The 16,612-nt window shown below is 44.4% G+C and overlaps 1 protein-coding gene across 2 annotated transcripts in view; it reads left to right on the top strand.

Annotated features, from left to right (window-relative positions):
- The first annotated feature begins 4,370 nt into the window (after window positions 1–4,370).
- Window positions 4,371–16,612, top strand: part of LOC120927562 (UDP-glucuronosyltransferase 3A1-like) — a 35,960-nt gene continuing 23,718 nt past the window's right edge. The window contains exons 1-3 of one of the 2 annotated variants that reach the window (XM_040338329.1): window positions 4,372–4,514; window positions 9,316–9,417; window positions 13,984–14,098. In XM_040338329.1, coding sequence (XP_040194263.1) covers window positions 4,418–4,514; window positions 9,316–9,417; window positions 13,984–14,098 — 314 coding nt within the window. In that variant the 5' untranslated portion in view covers window positions 4,372–4,417. Of the gene's footprint in view, window positions 4,515–9,315; window positions 9,418–13,983; window positions 14,099–16,612 lie in introns of both variants that reach the window. The other variant, XM_040338337.1, reaches the window with a different exon arrangement.

Raw genomic sequence — 16,612 nt, 5'->3', positions numbered from 1 at the left:
AAGAACATCACAGGCCTGGTGCTGAGGATTTTGGTGGGCCTTTTATAAATAATAAATAAATATACAAACAATTTTTTGTTATAAACAATTAAATTAAAGAGAGAGAGAGGGAATGAGAGAGGGGATAGCGGTAAGGGAGGGAGGATGAGAGAGAAAGGGGGGATGAGAGAGAATGCGCATGAGCATGCATGGGAATGACATCAACGCAGCCCAGCCAAGGCAAGTGACCGAAGGCACAGAGCCCAGAAGGAAGACCCGCCGGACTGATCACAATGCAGCACTGGAGGGCTCAGTCTGACAATTTAAGTGTACCCTAATGTGCTAATATGCTGTGCATTCTTGTACATTGTGGCATAACCTACCTCAGGACCTCTAAAAAGTAGTAATGTCTAGCGAAGTTTACTACCGCTTTATTATCACGGATCCCAGGAGCCTACTGACCCTTGGGCAGTGCCTAAGTGCATAGTTGCCAATATTTAAAAAATATTTTTAAGGGACACTTTTTTTACAAGTGCTATATTTAGAGTAGCTGAGATCCCCTATGTTCCTCTATACATCACAGTAGTAATCACAAAATGAGTACTAATAATGGGCAGAACAAATATGAGGACTGAGAAGATTTATTTTAGTTGAACTAACAAAAGTGTGCCCATTCTAGAGCTGGTAACATTAAGGATTGTCAGTATAATTTTAAAGAACTGTTTTTGTGGATAAGAGGCGTAGGAGAGGAGTATGTATGGTATAAAACTGGGAAGTATGTGCAGGTGATGGAGAGGAATGTGTAGGGTCTAACAGTGGGCACTATGTACAGGAGAGGAGTGTGGAGGGTATGACAGTGGGCACTATGTACAGGAGATGAGTGTGGAGGGTATGACAGTGGGCAGTAGGCACAGCAGAGGAGTGTGGAGGGTATGACAGAGGGTGGTATGTACCAGAGAGGAGGGTATAAAAGGGGGCAGTATGTACAGGAGAGGAGTGTGGAGGGTTTGACAGTGGGCGATATGTACAGAAGAGGAATGTGGAGGATATGACAGTGGGCAGTATGTACAGGAGAGGAGTTTGGGGGGTATGACAGAGGGCAGTATGTACCGGAGAGGAGTGTGGAGGGAAAGATAGCTGGCAGTATGTAGAGTGTGAAGCTTGGGTTACAGTATGTACAGGAGAGGAGTGTGGAGGGTATCAGAGTGGGCGGTATCTACAGGAGAGGAGTGTGGAGGGTATGACAGCTGGCACTATGTACAATAGAGGAGTTTATGAATGTGGGCAGTATGTTCAGGAGAGAAGTATGGAGGGTATGATAGTGAGTGGGGTGGGTCCTCAGCTACATACCCCCCAAATGTGGGGTCCCTGTGACCCCTGGTAGCCGAGCTACAATCCTCAAAGTCGATCTTTTTTTTTTTTTTTTAGCAAATGGGCCTATCTTGAGGAAGGGGCCTGGAGCTGCAGCTCCAAAAGCCCCTATGTTAATCCGGCCCTGTGTGCGCGGCATTATATGCACGTTATTGCCATAAAAAGTGTTTAGGAACCTGGGTTCAATGCAATGTAATTTTTTTTCGGGAGCAGTGATTTTAATAATGCTTAAAGTGAAACAATAAAAATGTAATATTTCTTTAATTATCATGAGGCGGGGGCTGTCCTTAGGGCATCTTTCCCATGTTTATAACAGTGCCACAAAAAAAAATGTCTAAAGGAAAAACTGTTCACGGCTGTAATGTATTGTTGGATCCCCGCAGTAAAGATAAAATTTCAAAAATACCCCCCCCCCCTAAAAATGGCATGGATGTCCCCCCCAAAATCAATACCAGGCCCTTCAGGTCTAGTATGAATATTAAGGGGAATCCCACACCCGATTTTCTTTTTGGGGTCCCCCAGGCACTATATACTCTGAATAGCAGTATATATACTATATGGCCTGCCCTATATACTCTGCAGAATATTGGGCCTTAGGTGTTGATGCTACCAGAACACTGTAAGCCCTCACAGTTACTCTTGTTGGGCACAGGAACGGGCCCCGCTGTGAAATATTATATCAAGAATTGTAATTATATGCCCCTGTTAAACAGAAAAATTGGGCCTCCTCCTCCTGCTCCTGCACCTGCTCCTGCCACAAGCTCTCCTCCAGGGACACAGCCGCGGTTAACAAAGGCTGCAGAGAAGGCTACAAAGAAAAGAAAAAAATTATTGTGGTCCCAAAGATATGTGCTTCTCATGGTCCCAATTTTGGATTTATATTCTTGGTTGTTTGCTGTGGGGATCTGTGTCTGCACAAATTCAAACAGGGTCTCCAGTGCTGCCTTCATCTCTAATTATTTTTTTGTGCCAGAATAAATGTTTTTTTGGTTTACTGTAAAAACTTGACCATGTGTTTTTATTCAAAATAGAGAGTTTACTAGTGAGTAGGCAGGGACATTGCAAAAATACATTTTAAAATTAACAAGGGACGCTAACCTCCTTGAGGGTAAATAATACTAAATAATAATATTGTTGTGGTAACTTGACACACAAAAAAAAAAAAAAAATGGAAATTAGTCTAAAATATTATACAATTAGTAACCAAAGAAGATCTTCATTAAAAGATTGAAAAAATTACTAAAACAATTTTTATGGAGATATGGCTTACAAAAAATAAAGATTATTCATGAGATCACGATAAATAATAAAGAAACAAGTTTGTCATAACTCTATGTGAATATCAGCAGCAAAAGAAGTTCATTATTGTAGCATTATAAAGAAGAAATGAATGTGCTGCATTAAACGATGCAATAAGCATGATGATTGTGCTATGTCCATTACAAACGCTAGTTTTACCAGAACGATCGCTCCCGTCTCATAACTTGCTTCTGAGCATGCGTGCCTCGTAAAAGCGCACACACGACCGTTTTTCATGACGTGAAAAACGACGAGAAAAAACAGAGCAGGTTCTAAATTATTACCGGGCATTTTTCTCGTCGAGAAAAATGCTCTGGAGAATACACACAACTGTTTTTCACAACCAATTTAAAAAATGGCATTTCTCTCGTCATGAAAAATGGTTGTGTGTACGCGGCATTATGCCTCGTACACACGACCGGTTTTCCTGGCAGATAAACTGCCATGAGAGCTTTTGGCCGGGAATCACGGCCATGTGTATGCTCAATCACAGTTTTCCCGACAGGAAACCCGCTGGGAATCCTGGTGGGAAAAAGGAGAACATTTTCTCTTTTTTCCCGCCGTGATTCCCAGCGGAATCCCCTTTGGGGAAAACCTGCGGTGGAGCATACACACGGCCGGGTTTCCCGTAGACATGTGCATTAGTTTTTGTCCGAATGCATTTTCGTCCGAATTTCAGGTATTTTCGTTTTCGTTTTAACAAACGATAACAAAAGCACAGAAAACGAAAACCGAAAGATCCGACATAAACAAATGCTTTATTTTCGTTTTCATTGCGGTCGAATGTGCCTAACCTTAACTCTATTAGTCCAATATTATTCTACATAAAGAGAAAAGATTCGACATAAAGAGAAAAGATTCGACATTATAGAGACATGAAGAAGATTCGACATAAAGAGAAAAGATTCGACATAGAGAGACATGAAGATTCGACATAGAGAGACATGAAGATTCGACATAGAGAGACATGAAGATTCGACAGAGAGAGACATGAAGATTCGACATAGAGAGACATGAAGATTCGACATAGAGAGACATGAAGATTCGACATAGAGAGACATGAAGATTCGACATAGAGAGACATGAAGATTCGACAGAGAGACATGAAGATTCGACATAGAGAGACATGAAGATTCGACATAGAGAGACATGAAGAGTCAAATTTTTTTATTTTTTTTTTAAGATTCTGTCCAATCTTCTTTTTTTTTTTCTTAGAACATTCGACAGACACCATACGCCTTCAATAACAGATTCGACCTTAATTTGGATTTTCGGACGAATGCATTTTTTTTACGAAAAACAAAATAAATAAAAACGAATTTCGGGAGTAACTAAATAAATATATTTTTCGGACGAAAACGAAATTACGAAACAAAATATTTCAGTGTGCACATGTCTAGTTTCCCGACCAAAGCTCTCATGGCAGTTTTCCTGTCGTGGGAAACCCGACCGTGTGTAGGGGAAAAAAGCTACTGAGCAGATTCTTGATTTTCCCCTCGGTTTTCCCGGAAGACTTTTTACCGCCGGGAAAACCGATTGTGTGTACAAGGCAATTTCTCTACAGCCTCAGACTTTGCACTGTGAGAATAGTTATTCTCTCTGCTTTTTTCCAAGAACACATTTCATTTGGTTCAGTTCAACTATTGGAGTCAAATGGCATAATGCCAGGAGGGGTGTGGCTACTGTTCTGGCCCCTCCCAGTCTCAGTTCTATCAATGATCTCTGTACAGTGTAGAGTTCAGTCCATTCCTTCTGATTCCTCACTACAATGGCTGCATGTAAGAAGCAGGCTGGGATCCTTCTGATCTTTGCACTGCAGTTCCTCTTTATTGATGGGGCCAAAATCCTGACAATCTGCTTAATTGGTGAGTTATTTCATATATATTACATATACTGTAGTATTTTCTATATAACATGTTTATAAAATGTTAAATTCTACTGAATTATGGAGACGGAAAATTAAAAACTATTCTTGTATTACCCATACCTTTTTTTTTTATTGCCTATGTCCTATGTGTTATGTACTTTGACATAGTTCATGAAATTTTAGGTATTTTGCAAATCCAGTAAAACTGCATTTTTAGACATAATCTGCTATTTTGAGCAATGTGCAACCCAGAAATGAACTGCATTTAATTCATTATCATATTTTCAAAGTGTTTGTAGAACTTTGCAAAGTTTGCAGTTTCTGCTTTTTCAACCTTAGTGTGGGGTTAACTATTTACAATATACATTTGTTCTGCATGTACATTTGTTTTGTGCCAATTGGGGGGGGGGGGGTTTGGAGGGTTAAAGTGGAGGTTCACCCAAAATATTAATTTTTAACATTAGATTGAGGCTAATTTTAGTAAGCAGAATCGGGTGTTTTTTTTTAAATGAATGCAGTACTTACCGTTTTAGAGATCGATGTTCTCCCGCCGCTTCCGGGTATGGACTGCGGGACTGGGCGTTCCTATTTGATTGACAGCCTTCCGACAGTTGCATACAGCGCGTCACGAGTTCCCGAAAGTAGCCGAACGTCGGTGCGCAGGCGCCGTATAGAGCCGCACCGACGTTCGGCTTCTTTCGGCAACTGGTGACGCGCTGTATGCGACCGTCGGGAGGCTGTCAATCAAATAGGAACGCCCAGTCCCGAAGATCATACTCTGAAGCGGCGGGAGAACATCGATCTCTAAAACGGTAAGTACTGCATTCATTTTAAAAAGAACACCCGATTCTGCTTACTAAAATTAGCCTCAATCTAATGTTAAACATTTTTTTTCGGGTGAACTCCCCGCTTTAAGGTTCTTTAGCCTATTTTCTCTTCTGAACAAATGTTATTTTATTATGGGCAGTATTAAAGTACCACCTTATGATCACAAAATTGAGTTGAGGAGCAGAGGAAAGTCATTTGTCTTTGTAACAAGAGATACAATACAATAATACAATTGTTTACCATGTAATCAGTGGTTACATTTATTTTCTAAGCAGGGGTAGGCAACCCTTTGAGCACAGTGTGCCAATTTTATTTAAAAAAAAAAAAAAAAAAAAAATTCACTCTCAATCACGAAGAGGATTTTTTTTTTTTTAATAAAGTAAATTCTGTAAAAAACTTTAGTGAGAAATTAACATCCTGCACTCTCATGCCTCAGATCAGCCCCAAGATCACTGTCCCCCCTGCTGATATGCCCCACCACTGTACCCCCTGCTCATCTCCCCCACCACTGCCCCCCCTGCTTATCTGCCCCACCACTGTACCCCCTGCTCATCTGCCCCACCACTGCCCCCCCTGCTCATCTGCCCCACCACTGTACCCCCCCCCTCATCTGCCCCACCACTGTATCCCCTGCTCATCTGCCCCACCACTGTACCCCCTGCTCATCTGCCCCACCACTGTACCCCCTGCTCATCTGCTCCGCAATATCTATGCGAAAAGAAAAAAAAAAAGCTCACAACTCCAATCGCGTTCTGCGATCCACCAACCAAAATCTGCTCCAGATACCCAAAGCCAAATTCAAGTCCAAAGGAGAAAGAAGATTTGCACTCCAAGGTCCCAGACTATGGAATGCTTTACCAACCAGCATTCGGTTGGAGGAAAACCACCTGACCTTCAGAAGAAAGATCAAAACTCATCTCTTTTGATATCAAGAGAGACAGGAACAACGAGCGCCCAGAGGCGATTTAGTTCGCATGTGCCGCACTATATAAGTTTTTCATTCATTCATTCATTCACTGTACCCCCTTCTCATCTGCCCCACCAATGTAACCCTGCTCATCTGCCCCACCAATGTACCCCCTTTCTCATATGCCCCACCAATGTACCCATTTTCTCATCTGTCCCTCCACTGGAATCCCCTGCACATCTGTCCTAACACTGAAGCCCCCTTTCTCATCTGCCCCACCACTGTACCTCCTGCACATCTGTCCCACCTCTGTTCCCCTGCTCTTTTGCCCTACCACTGTAACTTCCTGCTCATGTGTTCTGCCAATGTACCTTCTTTCTCCTCTGCACCCCTCTTCACATCTGCCCCACCTCTGTACCCCCCTTCTCCTCTGCCTCACCTCTGTACCCCCCTGCTCGTCTGCCCCACCACTGTACCCCCTGCTCGTCTGCCCCACCACTGTACCCCCCTGCTCGTCTGTCCCACCACTGTAACCCCCTGATCATTTGCCCCACCACTGTAATCCCCCTGTACCTATGCCCCACCACTGTACCACCTTGCTCATCTGCCCCACCAATGTACCCCCTTTCTCGTCTGCCCCACCAATGTACCCCCTTTCTCATCAGCCCCACCACTGTAACCCCCTGCAAATCTGCCCCACCACTGTACCCCCCTGCACATCTGCCCCACCACTGTAACCCCCTGATCACCTGTCCCACCACTGTATCACCCTGCTCTTCTGCCCCACCAATGTTCCCCCTTTCTCATCTGCCCTACCACTGTACCTCCCTGCACATCTGCTCCACCGCCGTACCCCCATGCTCTTCTGTCTCACCGCTGAACCATGTTCTCATCTGTCCTAAAACTGAACTAATCTGCTCATCTGCCCCACCACTGTAACCCCCTTTCCCATCTGCCCTACCACTGTACCTCCAGCACATCTGCCCCACATCTGTTCCCCCTGCTCTTATGCCCCACCACTGTAACGCCCTGCTCATGTGTTCTGCCGATGTACCTTCTTTCTCCTCTGCACCCCTCTGTTAGGACAGACCAATCACTGTTCATAATCAGTATGAACAGTAGATCTGTCTCCTCTCCCTGACAGAACCGAAATCTGTCTGTTTACATTGACAGACCCCCGTTCTGTCTCTCAGAATCAATCGTGGGTGCCCAGCAGACATCGCTGCCGCCAGGCACATGCATCAGCTCCTATGTACAGCAATGGCAATTTGCGCAGGGGAGCCAACCTAGGAGGGAAAATTTGGATGGGCTAGGAGGGGGGATTGGGGGGGATTTGCACAGCACTATACATAAAGTACATATATTGTACATGGAAACCAGTCCCTGTCCTTAAGGAGCTTTATAGTCTAAGGTCCCTATGTCACATACAGTGGTGGCCGGTGGTCATTTTTTTGGGGGGGCTGGCAAACAGTGACCCCCCCCAGACAGTCAGTCGGGTGGGTCTGGTGCATCTATGGTGGGCAGCTTCCCTTGCTCAGAGACGGCTTTCCCTTCCCCTGCTCTCCATGGGCATCGCTGCAGCTTCCGTTTCCTCCCTCCTTCTCGTGGCAAATTGGGACTCTTTTCTTTTTGGCCAATCAGAAAACAGGTCTCAGAACTACTTCTGATTGGCCATATTGAGGGTCAGTGTTTCAATAGCGAATATTCATTTGTTGTTGTAACACCTGTGTGGGCTCCTGGCGCAATGCTCTGCGCCACAAGCCCACCCTATTTTGAAGCCTATTAGAGCCTATGGCTCTAATCAGGTGCTTAAAAAAAACACCCCTTTTGGCTGTAATTCATGTGCCTAGCATCCTGAAAGGGGCCGGACGCATGAATAGGGGGTGGCTGGGTTCTGTCAAAATAGCGGCCATGGATAGAGCATGGGGGTGGCGGCAGTGGATAGAGGGGGTGGCGCTCTGGCGCCGCTAATGGACGGGCCACCACTGCTCACATACATACACATGCTATGGCAAATTACCAGCATCTTTTGAAGTGCCAGAAGAAACCTGCAGAAGTGCAGGGAATACATGCAAACTCTATGCAGATAGAGTCAGAGCCGGTTCACACTGCGGCAGCACGACTTCGGGGGCGACTGTCAGGACCATTAAGGTAAGTACTCACCGAGGCCGAGATGCTGAGGGCGGCTCACCTTTGCGACCCTGTGCAGACCACTCCCTGGAGTTAGAACAGAGGAGGGACGGCACAAGGAGGCACCGTTGCCGGGAACTGGTAGGCAGACTTGGTGCAGCTGACGAAAACAGGGCAGGTGCAGAGGACTGGAGACAGTCGTTGATCAGGCAGGAACAGGCAGGTAAGTCCAGAAGGGACCAACAGGAAACAAGGCAAATCCGGGTCACAGGCCGTGGCTCAGGAGTTGGAGAGATCAGAGGAAGTCCGTGAGAGCAAGCCAAGGTCAAGGGGCAGGAGACAACAGCAAATCCGATAAGCAGGCAGGGGTCAAGGGTAGGAGACGGCAGAGAATAGTCAAGGTCCAATCCGGGTCAAAACAGGTCAGGGTATTCAGGTTTCAAGGTTCTCTCACAGGGTAAAGCTGACAAGCAAAATACTGAAGCCCTGAACTCCAGTTTAGGGCGGGCTTAAATACCTGTGCAAATCTGTATTGGGCGACACCTGCTGGAGGCCACCAGAACTGCACCCCTGTTACTGAAGAGAACAGTGCCACCAGCAGGTGACCAGAGTCATGACACAGATCATGACAGCGACTCTGCAAGTCATCCTGAAGACGACTTCAGAGATGATTAGCAAAATGACTTCTGTATAGAAGTCAATGCAAATCGCCCCGAGCCGCCCCCGAAGTCGTACAAGAACCTTTTTCTAAGTCGGAGCGACTTACGTCGCTCCCATTAGAACGGTTCTATTGCATAGAATGGGACGCGACAACGAGTCTGACGAGTCGCCCCAGTGTGAACCGGCTCTTATGGTTGGGGTTTGAACCACTGTGCCTAGTGCTACAAGGCAAAAATCACCAAGCCTAAGAGCTTTTCATTGTTTGTGTTTGCAGGTGGGAGTCATTACCTTCTAATGGATCAGATCTCCCAGATCCTCCATAACAATGGACATGAAGTGAGAATGTTTCTGCAGTCCACAGAAGGAACACTTCCAGGTGGGTGTACAGCAAAATGATTTATCTTTTTTTTCCCATAAAGAACTTTATTATAGAATTGCATAACATTACATTGCCAGACAGTACCATATGACACATTATCCAGTACATTCAATAGGAGGAATTTATACAGTGAAGAAAACATAGAACATTTTGCCTTTTGGTTAGTAATCCCTTACACCTAGCATTTGACCAGAACTGCTACAAGGACAATACACAAATAACAAATACAACACCAGCAGGTATTGAAACTAAAACCTCAGCATTCATGCCGCGTACAATGTGTAGTACTGGGCTGCACACCTGGCTGTGCGGTGAAAGGGGGGATTATAGCTGACCCTGAGCTGGCAGGCAACCATAAGGCCCCTTTCAGACTGGGGCGGGAGCTGCGGTGGCGGTATAACGCCGCTAAAAATAGCGGCGCTATACCGCCGGAATTGCCGTGGGTATCAGCCGCTAGCGGTGCGGTATTAACCCCCGCTAGCGGCCGATAAAGAGTTAATACCGCCCGCAATGCGCCTCTATAGAGGCGCATTGCGGGCGGTATTGCCGCGGTTTCCCATTGTTTTCAATGGGAAGGAGCGGTGAAGGAGCGGTATACATGCCGCTCCTCTCACCGCTCCAAAGATGCTGCTGACAGGAGATTTTTTTGTCTCCCGCCAGCGCATCGCCTCAGTGTGAAAGCCCTCGGGCTTTCACATTGAGTCTGCAGTGAAGGAGTTTTTCAGGCGCGATAGCAGCGCTATTTTTAGCGCTGTACTGCCTGAAAAACTCCTCAATGTGAAAGGGGCCTAAGGGGTTTGCCAGGGTGTCAGGAAGAAAGGACTGGGCCTGGATTCTTCAAGTTCGGTGTCTAATTCCTGGGGTCAAGCTCCAATTGTGTTGGTGCTGTGTGAAGGTACCCTGGTGAAAGGATCTCTTTATTTGGGGGGGGGGGGGGGATGTGTGGTGCACAGTAAAGTGTAAAATAATCAGTCAGACACTACGGCCTGGATTCACAAAGCACTTACGCCGACGTAGAACAAGATACGCAGACGTAAGTGGAAATGTGCGCCGTCGTATCTGTGCGCTGGACCCACAAACTAAGATGCGCCTAAAAATAGGCTTCATCCCGCCGACGTAACTTGCCTACGCCCGCGTAGCGTGGGCGCACATTTAGGCTGGACGCATGTGGAGCTCCCATTGATTTTTCTATTCAAATATGCAAATGAGGGAAATACGCGGTTTCACGAACGTATGTGCACCCGACGCAGGCTACGCGATGTGCGCGTAAGTTGTACGTCCGTCTCACGCCCACTTCCACCTACGCCGGCCTATGCATAGCATACTAGCTCATTATGAAATACTTACCTGAGATCGAAGCCCCCGCAGCGACCCTCGTTCCTCTCCTCCGCCATGATACCCAGAGTGACTTCCGGGTATCACTGCTCTGGCGCTGTGACTGGCTGGAGCAGCGATGACGTTACCCCCGCGAATGCGCGTGGGAGCCTTCAGGGACGGCACGGTCCCATTCATTAACGGCACGATCATTGCATTGGTGCAGTCTTTTCTGCAAATATCTCCTTAACCATGTAGGTTAAGGAGATATTACTTGCACCTACAGGAAGGCTTACCTGTAGGGCCAAGTGTGTTTACAACCACTTTCAAGTTACTCAGCAATAAATTCTAAAAAGACATCCCCTAGACTGCGCGTGTATTATCGGTGTGCATGGAACGTTGGTTGTGGATGGCAGTCTCTGTTTTATTGTTGGAAAACCTATGTATTCTCAGTGGCTCCTTCGGGGCTGAGCGCTACATGTAGGGGCTCATAAATTTGGGATATCCCCATGGTACTTGCTTCTTGTCCAGACAGATATGAGTAAAAAAGAAAAGAAAAAAGTGAAATTAGTTTATGTGAAGCACACAGGGGAGCTTTTTGTAGTCCATAACAATTGTAAGGCATTTTGGTGTTTGCTAATAAGCAGGGCTTTAAATATATGTTAACCCTTACCTTGTACAACAATTCATTCAGTTTAAAATAGAAATGAAAGGCAAAATATTTATGTATAGATATAAAAAACATTATACATTTTCTATAAATTTATAAACATTTTCTATAAATGATCACATATCCTTTGTTCTCAGCTTCATAAGAGCTAGCGGAGGAGAAACAGCAGCACACTGATTTTGCCAGTGATTGGCTGTGCAAGGGGCGTTTATCAGGAAGTCTGCACAGCTAGAGAACTGACCACACTTTTCTCTAATTCCTAGTGTGGTCAGTTTAATAGAAAAACAAAGGAACACCAGGTATTTCACACAAAGGAAGCAATCTAAAGAGAACAGGATACTTTTTCATACAAGTACATGGTACAGCAGGCACATATCAGAAATGTGAAATGTTGGATTTACATATTCTTTAAGTAGGTTTGCTTTAACCACTTAAGACCCGGACCTTTAGGCAGCTAAAGGACCCGGCCAGGTTTTGCGATTCGGCACTGCGTCGCTTTAACAGACAATTGCGCGGTTGTGCGACGTGGCTCCCAAACAAAATCGGCGTCCTTTTTTTCACACAAATAGAGCTTTCTTTTGGTGGTATTTGATCACCCCTTCGGTTTTTATTTTTTGCGCTATAAACAAAAATAGAGCGACAATTTAAAAAAAAATGCAATATTTTTTACTTTTTGCTATAATAAATATCCCCCAAAAATATGTAAAAAAATATTTTTGTTCCTCAGTTTAGGCCGATACGTATTCTTCTACCTATTTTTGGTAAAAAAAATCGCAGTAAGCGTTTATCGGTTGGTTTGCGCAAAATTTATAGCGTTTACAAAATAGGGGATAGTTTTATTGCATTTTTATTAATTATTTTTTTTTTTTACTACTAATGGCGGCGATCAGCGATTTTTTTTTTTTTCATGACTGCGACATTATGGCGAACACTTCGGACAATTTTGACAAATTTTTGGGACCATTGTCATTTTCGTAGCAAAAAATGCATTCAAAATGCATTGTTTACTGTGAAAATGACAATTGCAGTTTGGGAGTTAACCACAGGGGGCGCTGAAGGGGTTATGTATGACCTAATATGTGTTTCTAACTGTAGGGGGGTGTGGCTGTAGGTGTGACGTCATCGATTGTGTATCCCTATAAAAGGGATCACACGATCGATCACAGCACCACAATGAAGAACGGGGAAGCTGTATTTACACACAGCTCTCCCCGTTTTTCAGCTGCAGGGACCAATCGCGGGACTCCAGCGTCGATCGGGTCCCGGAGCTTCGGACCGGGTCGCGGGCGCGCGCCCGTGACCCACGGCTGGGCACTAGCAGAGGACGTACCTGTACGTGCATGTGCCCAGGCGTGCCATTCTGCCGACGTAAATGTGCAGGAGGCGGTCCTTAAGCGGTTAAAGTGACCTTGTAGCCACAGAGTAATTTGTGATTAGGCAATATACAGTACATACCTTTCCAAAACTCCTTTTCCTGAAACACCATTGCTTTGCTTCTTCCTGGCCGCTGCAAATATTCCATATTTTCAAGTATGAATACCTGCTCTCCAGCCACACACTGTGGTTTCTCCCTGTGGCATGTACATCTCTACAATGTGTATGCTAGTAGGAGAAACCACAGTGTGCAACGGGGGTACAGATATCCCTTCATCCCTAAAGAAGACACAGCGGTAGTGGTAGGGTCAATCATTAACTCCAGATTGGATTATGCAAATGCCCTTTACCTCGTACCAACTCGACCAGCTCCAAATCATCCAAAACATGGCAGCTCGACTGGTAACAGGGAAAAAACCCTGGGAGCCAATCAACCCGTCCCTGAGATCCCTCCATTGGCTGCCCATAAAGGAACAAGTCACTTTCAAGGCCTTATGCATAACGCACAAATGTGTACACGGAAGCGTGCCCCTATATTTAAGTGAGAAAATAAAGCAACAAAACCCAAATCGAGTTCTTAGATCATCTAACCAAAAATGATTACAAATTCCCAAAGCCCGATATAAGACCAAAAGAGAACGTTGTTTTTCAGTTCAAGGACCTCGACTATGGAACGCTTTACCAACTAATATCCGAATGGAAATTGATCACCAGGCCTTCAGAAAAAAACTAAAGACCCATCTATTCTGAGGGCTAAACTGAACGAAAACGGATGCCAAGCGCCTTGTGGCATTTCAGTTCGCATTTGTAGCGCTATATAAGTAATTCACTCACTCAGATATTCCACCTACCCAATAGATCAAATACCTGCAGGGGTTACGGAGAAGCAAAGCACCTGTGTTTGAACAAATGGGCAACCAGAAAGGTATGTGCACTATATTGTCCTTTCTTTTATAGAGTTTTGTGTACAGACAACCCAGGGCCACTTTTGGATGGCCAGATATGGGATAGTGATTGATCAAAAATGCTGAAACAACTGTCTTGACTTTTGTTGGTTTCCTTGTTTGTTCTAGCGCCTGCCATAGAAAGAAATATTATATGCATTTTCAGGGTGTAATTTAACAGATAGATGACTTATTGTCTGCAGGGTCATCTATGGAAAAAGTAATAGTGCATATAACTAAAAAACTGTTTCTGATGTTCAGGTTACAAGCGACAACCAAGTCCATATCCAGTGACCACCTATTCCCTGGATGAGAAATATCTTCAGGAATTTATGGATCATTTTGTAGAAAATCAGAAAAAGTTCCTTACGGGCAGGTATGGTCAAAAGTACTCAGTAGGGGTCCAGAAGGGTTGAGCGGTGGGGACGAGAATGACCAGAAACATATTCAGGGTGGAAATCGGAAAACATACCTGGTAGCAGGGACGTTCAGTCAGTGGAGGCAGAGCCTCACCTGCCATGAACATAAAAATAACGATCGACTTCGAGGGCCATAGCTTGACCAAAAAGAGAATTTTTGGGGGGTATGTAGCTGAAGCCCTACCCCACCACTGGTCAATTTAGGACTCCTATCATCTACGGCTCCGGAGATACGGGGCTCTTTGCGCAGAAGCTACATACAGAGCAGCCAGTTTAAATACAAGCTGGCACATTCTGTTTGCAGTAGACTGAGAAGATGAGCTCACAGTGCCTCTCCTTGCTTCTTGTCAGAGGCACTGAGCCTATCATCTACGGCTCTGGAGATACGGGGCTCTTTGCGCAGAAGCTACATACAGAGCAGCCAGTTTAAATACAAGCTGGCACATTCTGTTTGCAGTAGACTGAGAGGATGAGCTCACAGTGCCTCTCCTTGCTTCTTGTCAGAGGCACTGAGCCTATCATCTACGGCTCCGGAGATACGGGGCTCTTTGCGCAGAAGCTACATACAGAGCAGCCAGTTTAAATACAAGCTGTCACATTCTGTTTGCAGTAGACTGAGAGGATGAGCTCACAGTGCCTCTCCTTGCTTCTTGTCAGAGGCACTGAGCTCAATGGACAGCTTGGAGTCTTGGACCAATGGTAAAGTATCATTGGCCCAAGCTGTCGAATTAAAATGCTGCAGTGGAGGCATGCCTCTCACTGCAGTCTCATAGAAGGGGGCATGTGTCTAAAGACACATGCTCCCTTCCAGCCCAGCCCTCCTAACTACAAGGGAAAAACATGTGTTTATGGGTATGAGATTTACCCACAATCCCATGCTTTTCTCACACAGTTAAGAGGGAGAATGAGAATTTTCTGCTGAAAAGGTACAAGCTAAATCATATATTATTATGCAATATGTTATAAGATAATAATTTATTATTTATCTAGATACTGTGAAATTACTGGTTTGAAGTTATAACTTCAAACTTCAGTAATTTGTCCGTTAAAGAGGAACTGCAGTCTGCTCATGTAATTTTGTGATAAAAACATCTTTGCCATTCTGAAGCTTCCCTCCAACCACTTTGCATATTATTTTATATATACTGTGATTCTGGACTTGCCAAATATGCTGCAGAAATCTCCCTCCACCAAGTCTGGCTGCAGCCATTTTAACTGTGGGCAGCTGAAGCTGCTGCCTGTTCTCATCCTGGATTTACACAGACACACAGAGGCACACCTCCAGCTCTGCAGCTCTCATTGACCCTCTTGTGACTCACTGCCCCTTCCTCCCTTTCTGGAAAACTCTCAAGAGTGTAAGAGAGAGAGTTGTGCATGATGTCATAAGCCTGTGCTTTTTTTCCAGACAAGAAACAGGAAGTGGGCTGTATAAGGAATTTACTGGCAGAAAAAAAATGTTTTAATGTCCACAACAAGAAGATTTAATAGATGGAAAGATGAAAAAATAACTGAAGTTCCGCTTTAAGTTACCTGCTTGAGCACAGTTTTTGAAAATATTGTAAAGTACCTTAAAAATAATATATAATAATTATTTGTATATTACTTACTTATGGTAATGAACCCCTTGCTACCCAGGCCAATTCTGACACTTCTCTCCTACATGTAAAAATTACTCAGAACCCCCCCAAACATTTTATTATTTCATTTATTTTATATATTGTTTAGCAGACACCCTATGGAATAAAATGGTGGTCGCTGCGACTTTTTATGTTACACAGTATTTGCGCAGCAATTTTTGTAGTGCATTTTTTTTTTGGGAAAGAAACTGTTCCATGAATAAAAAAAAAAAAGAAACACTAAAGTTAGCCCGATTTTTTTTTTTTGTAGTCACGCTTTAAAATTGCGCACACTTGTGGAATGGTGCCAAACTTCGGTACTTAAAAATCTCCATAGGCAACACTTTAAAAAAAATGTGCAGGTTACATGTTGAGAGATACAGAGGAGGTCTAGTGCTAGAATTATTGTTCTCGCTCTCTAACGTTCGTGGCGTATGTAACCTGTGTTTATCCGGCTCTGATACTAGCCAGTGCCTGACCAGTCACTGACCTCACCGCATGTCCCTGCCTGGTAGGAGGGAAAACCAAATACTTACCTTTAGCTCTTCCTTTGAGATCTTTGTTGTGCAGCCCTGCCTGGTAAAGCATGGCCTTTGCTTGAAAATAGTCCCAGCTGGGCTTTGCATCAAACTGCACACCTTTTCTCTGGATGAACTTTAATTTATTAATTAATTTTGAATTATTTTTCCGATTACAACAGAAAGGTCATTTGGGCTTTAACACCTTTTTTTTAACACAGATTTTTATTTTTTTTATTTTTTACACACAACCAAACATTCTTTTTACATGAATGAACTTCAAACAACCCAAAACAATAAATATTTTCTGAAAGAATTTGTAGAATAAAAAGACATG

Source organism: Rana temporaria, chromosome 1 (genome assembly GCF_905171775.1).
Source record: "Rana temporaria chromosome 1, aRanTem1.1, whole genome shotgun sequence".
NCBI lineage: Eukaryota > Metazoa > Chordata > Amphibia > Anura > Ranidae > Rana > Rana temporaria.
This window is presented reverse-complemented; position numbering and strand designations above follow the sequence as displayed.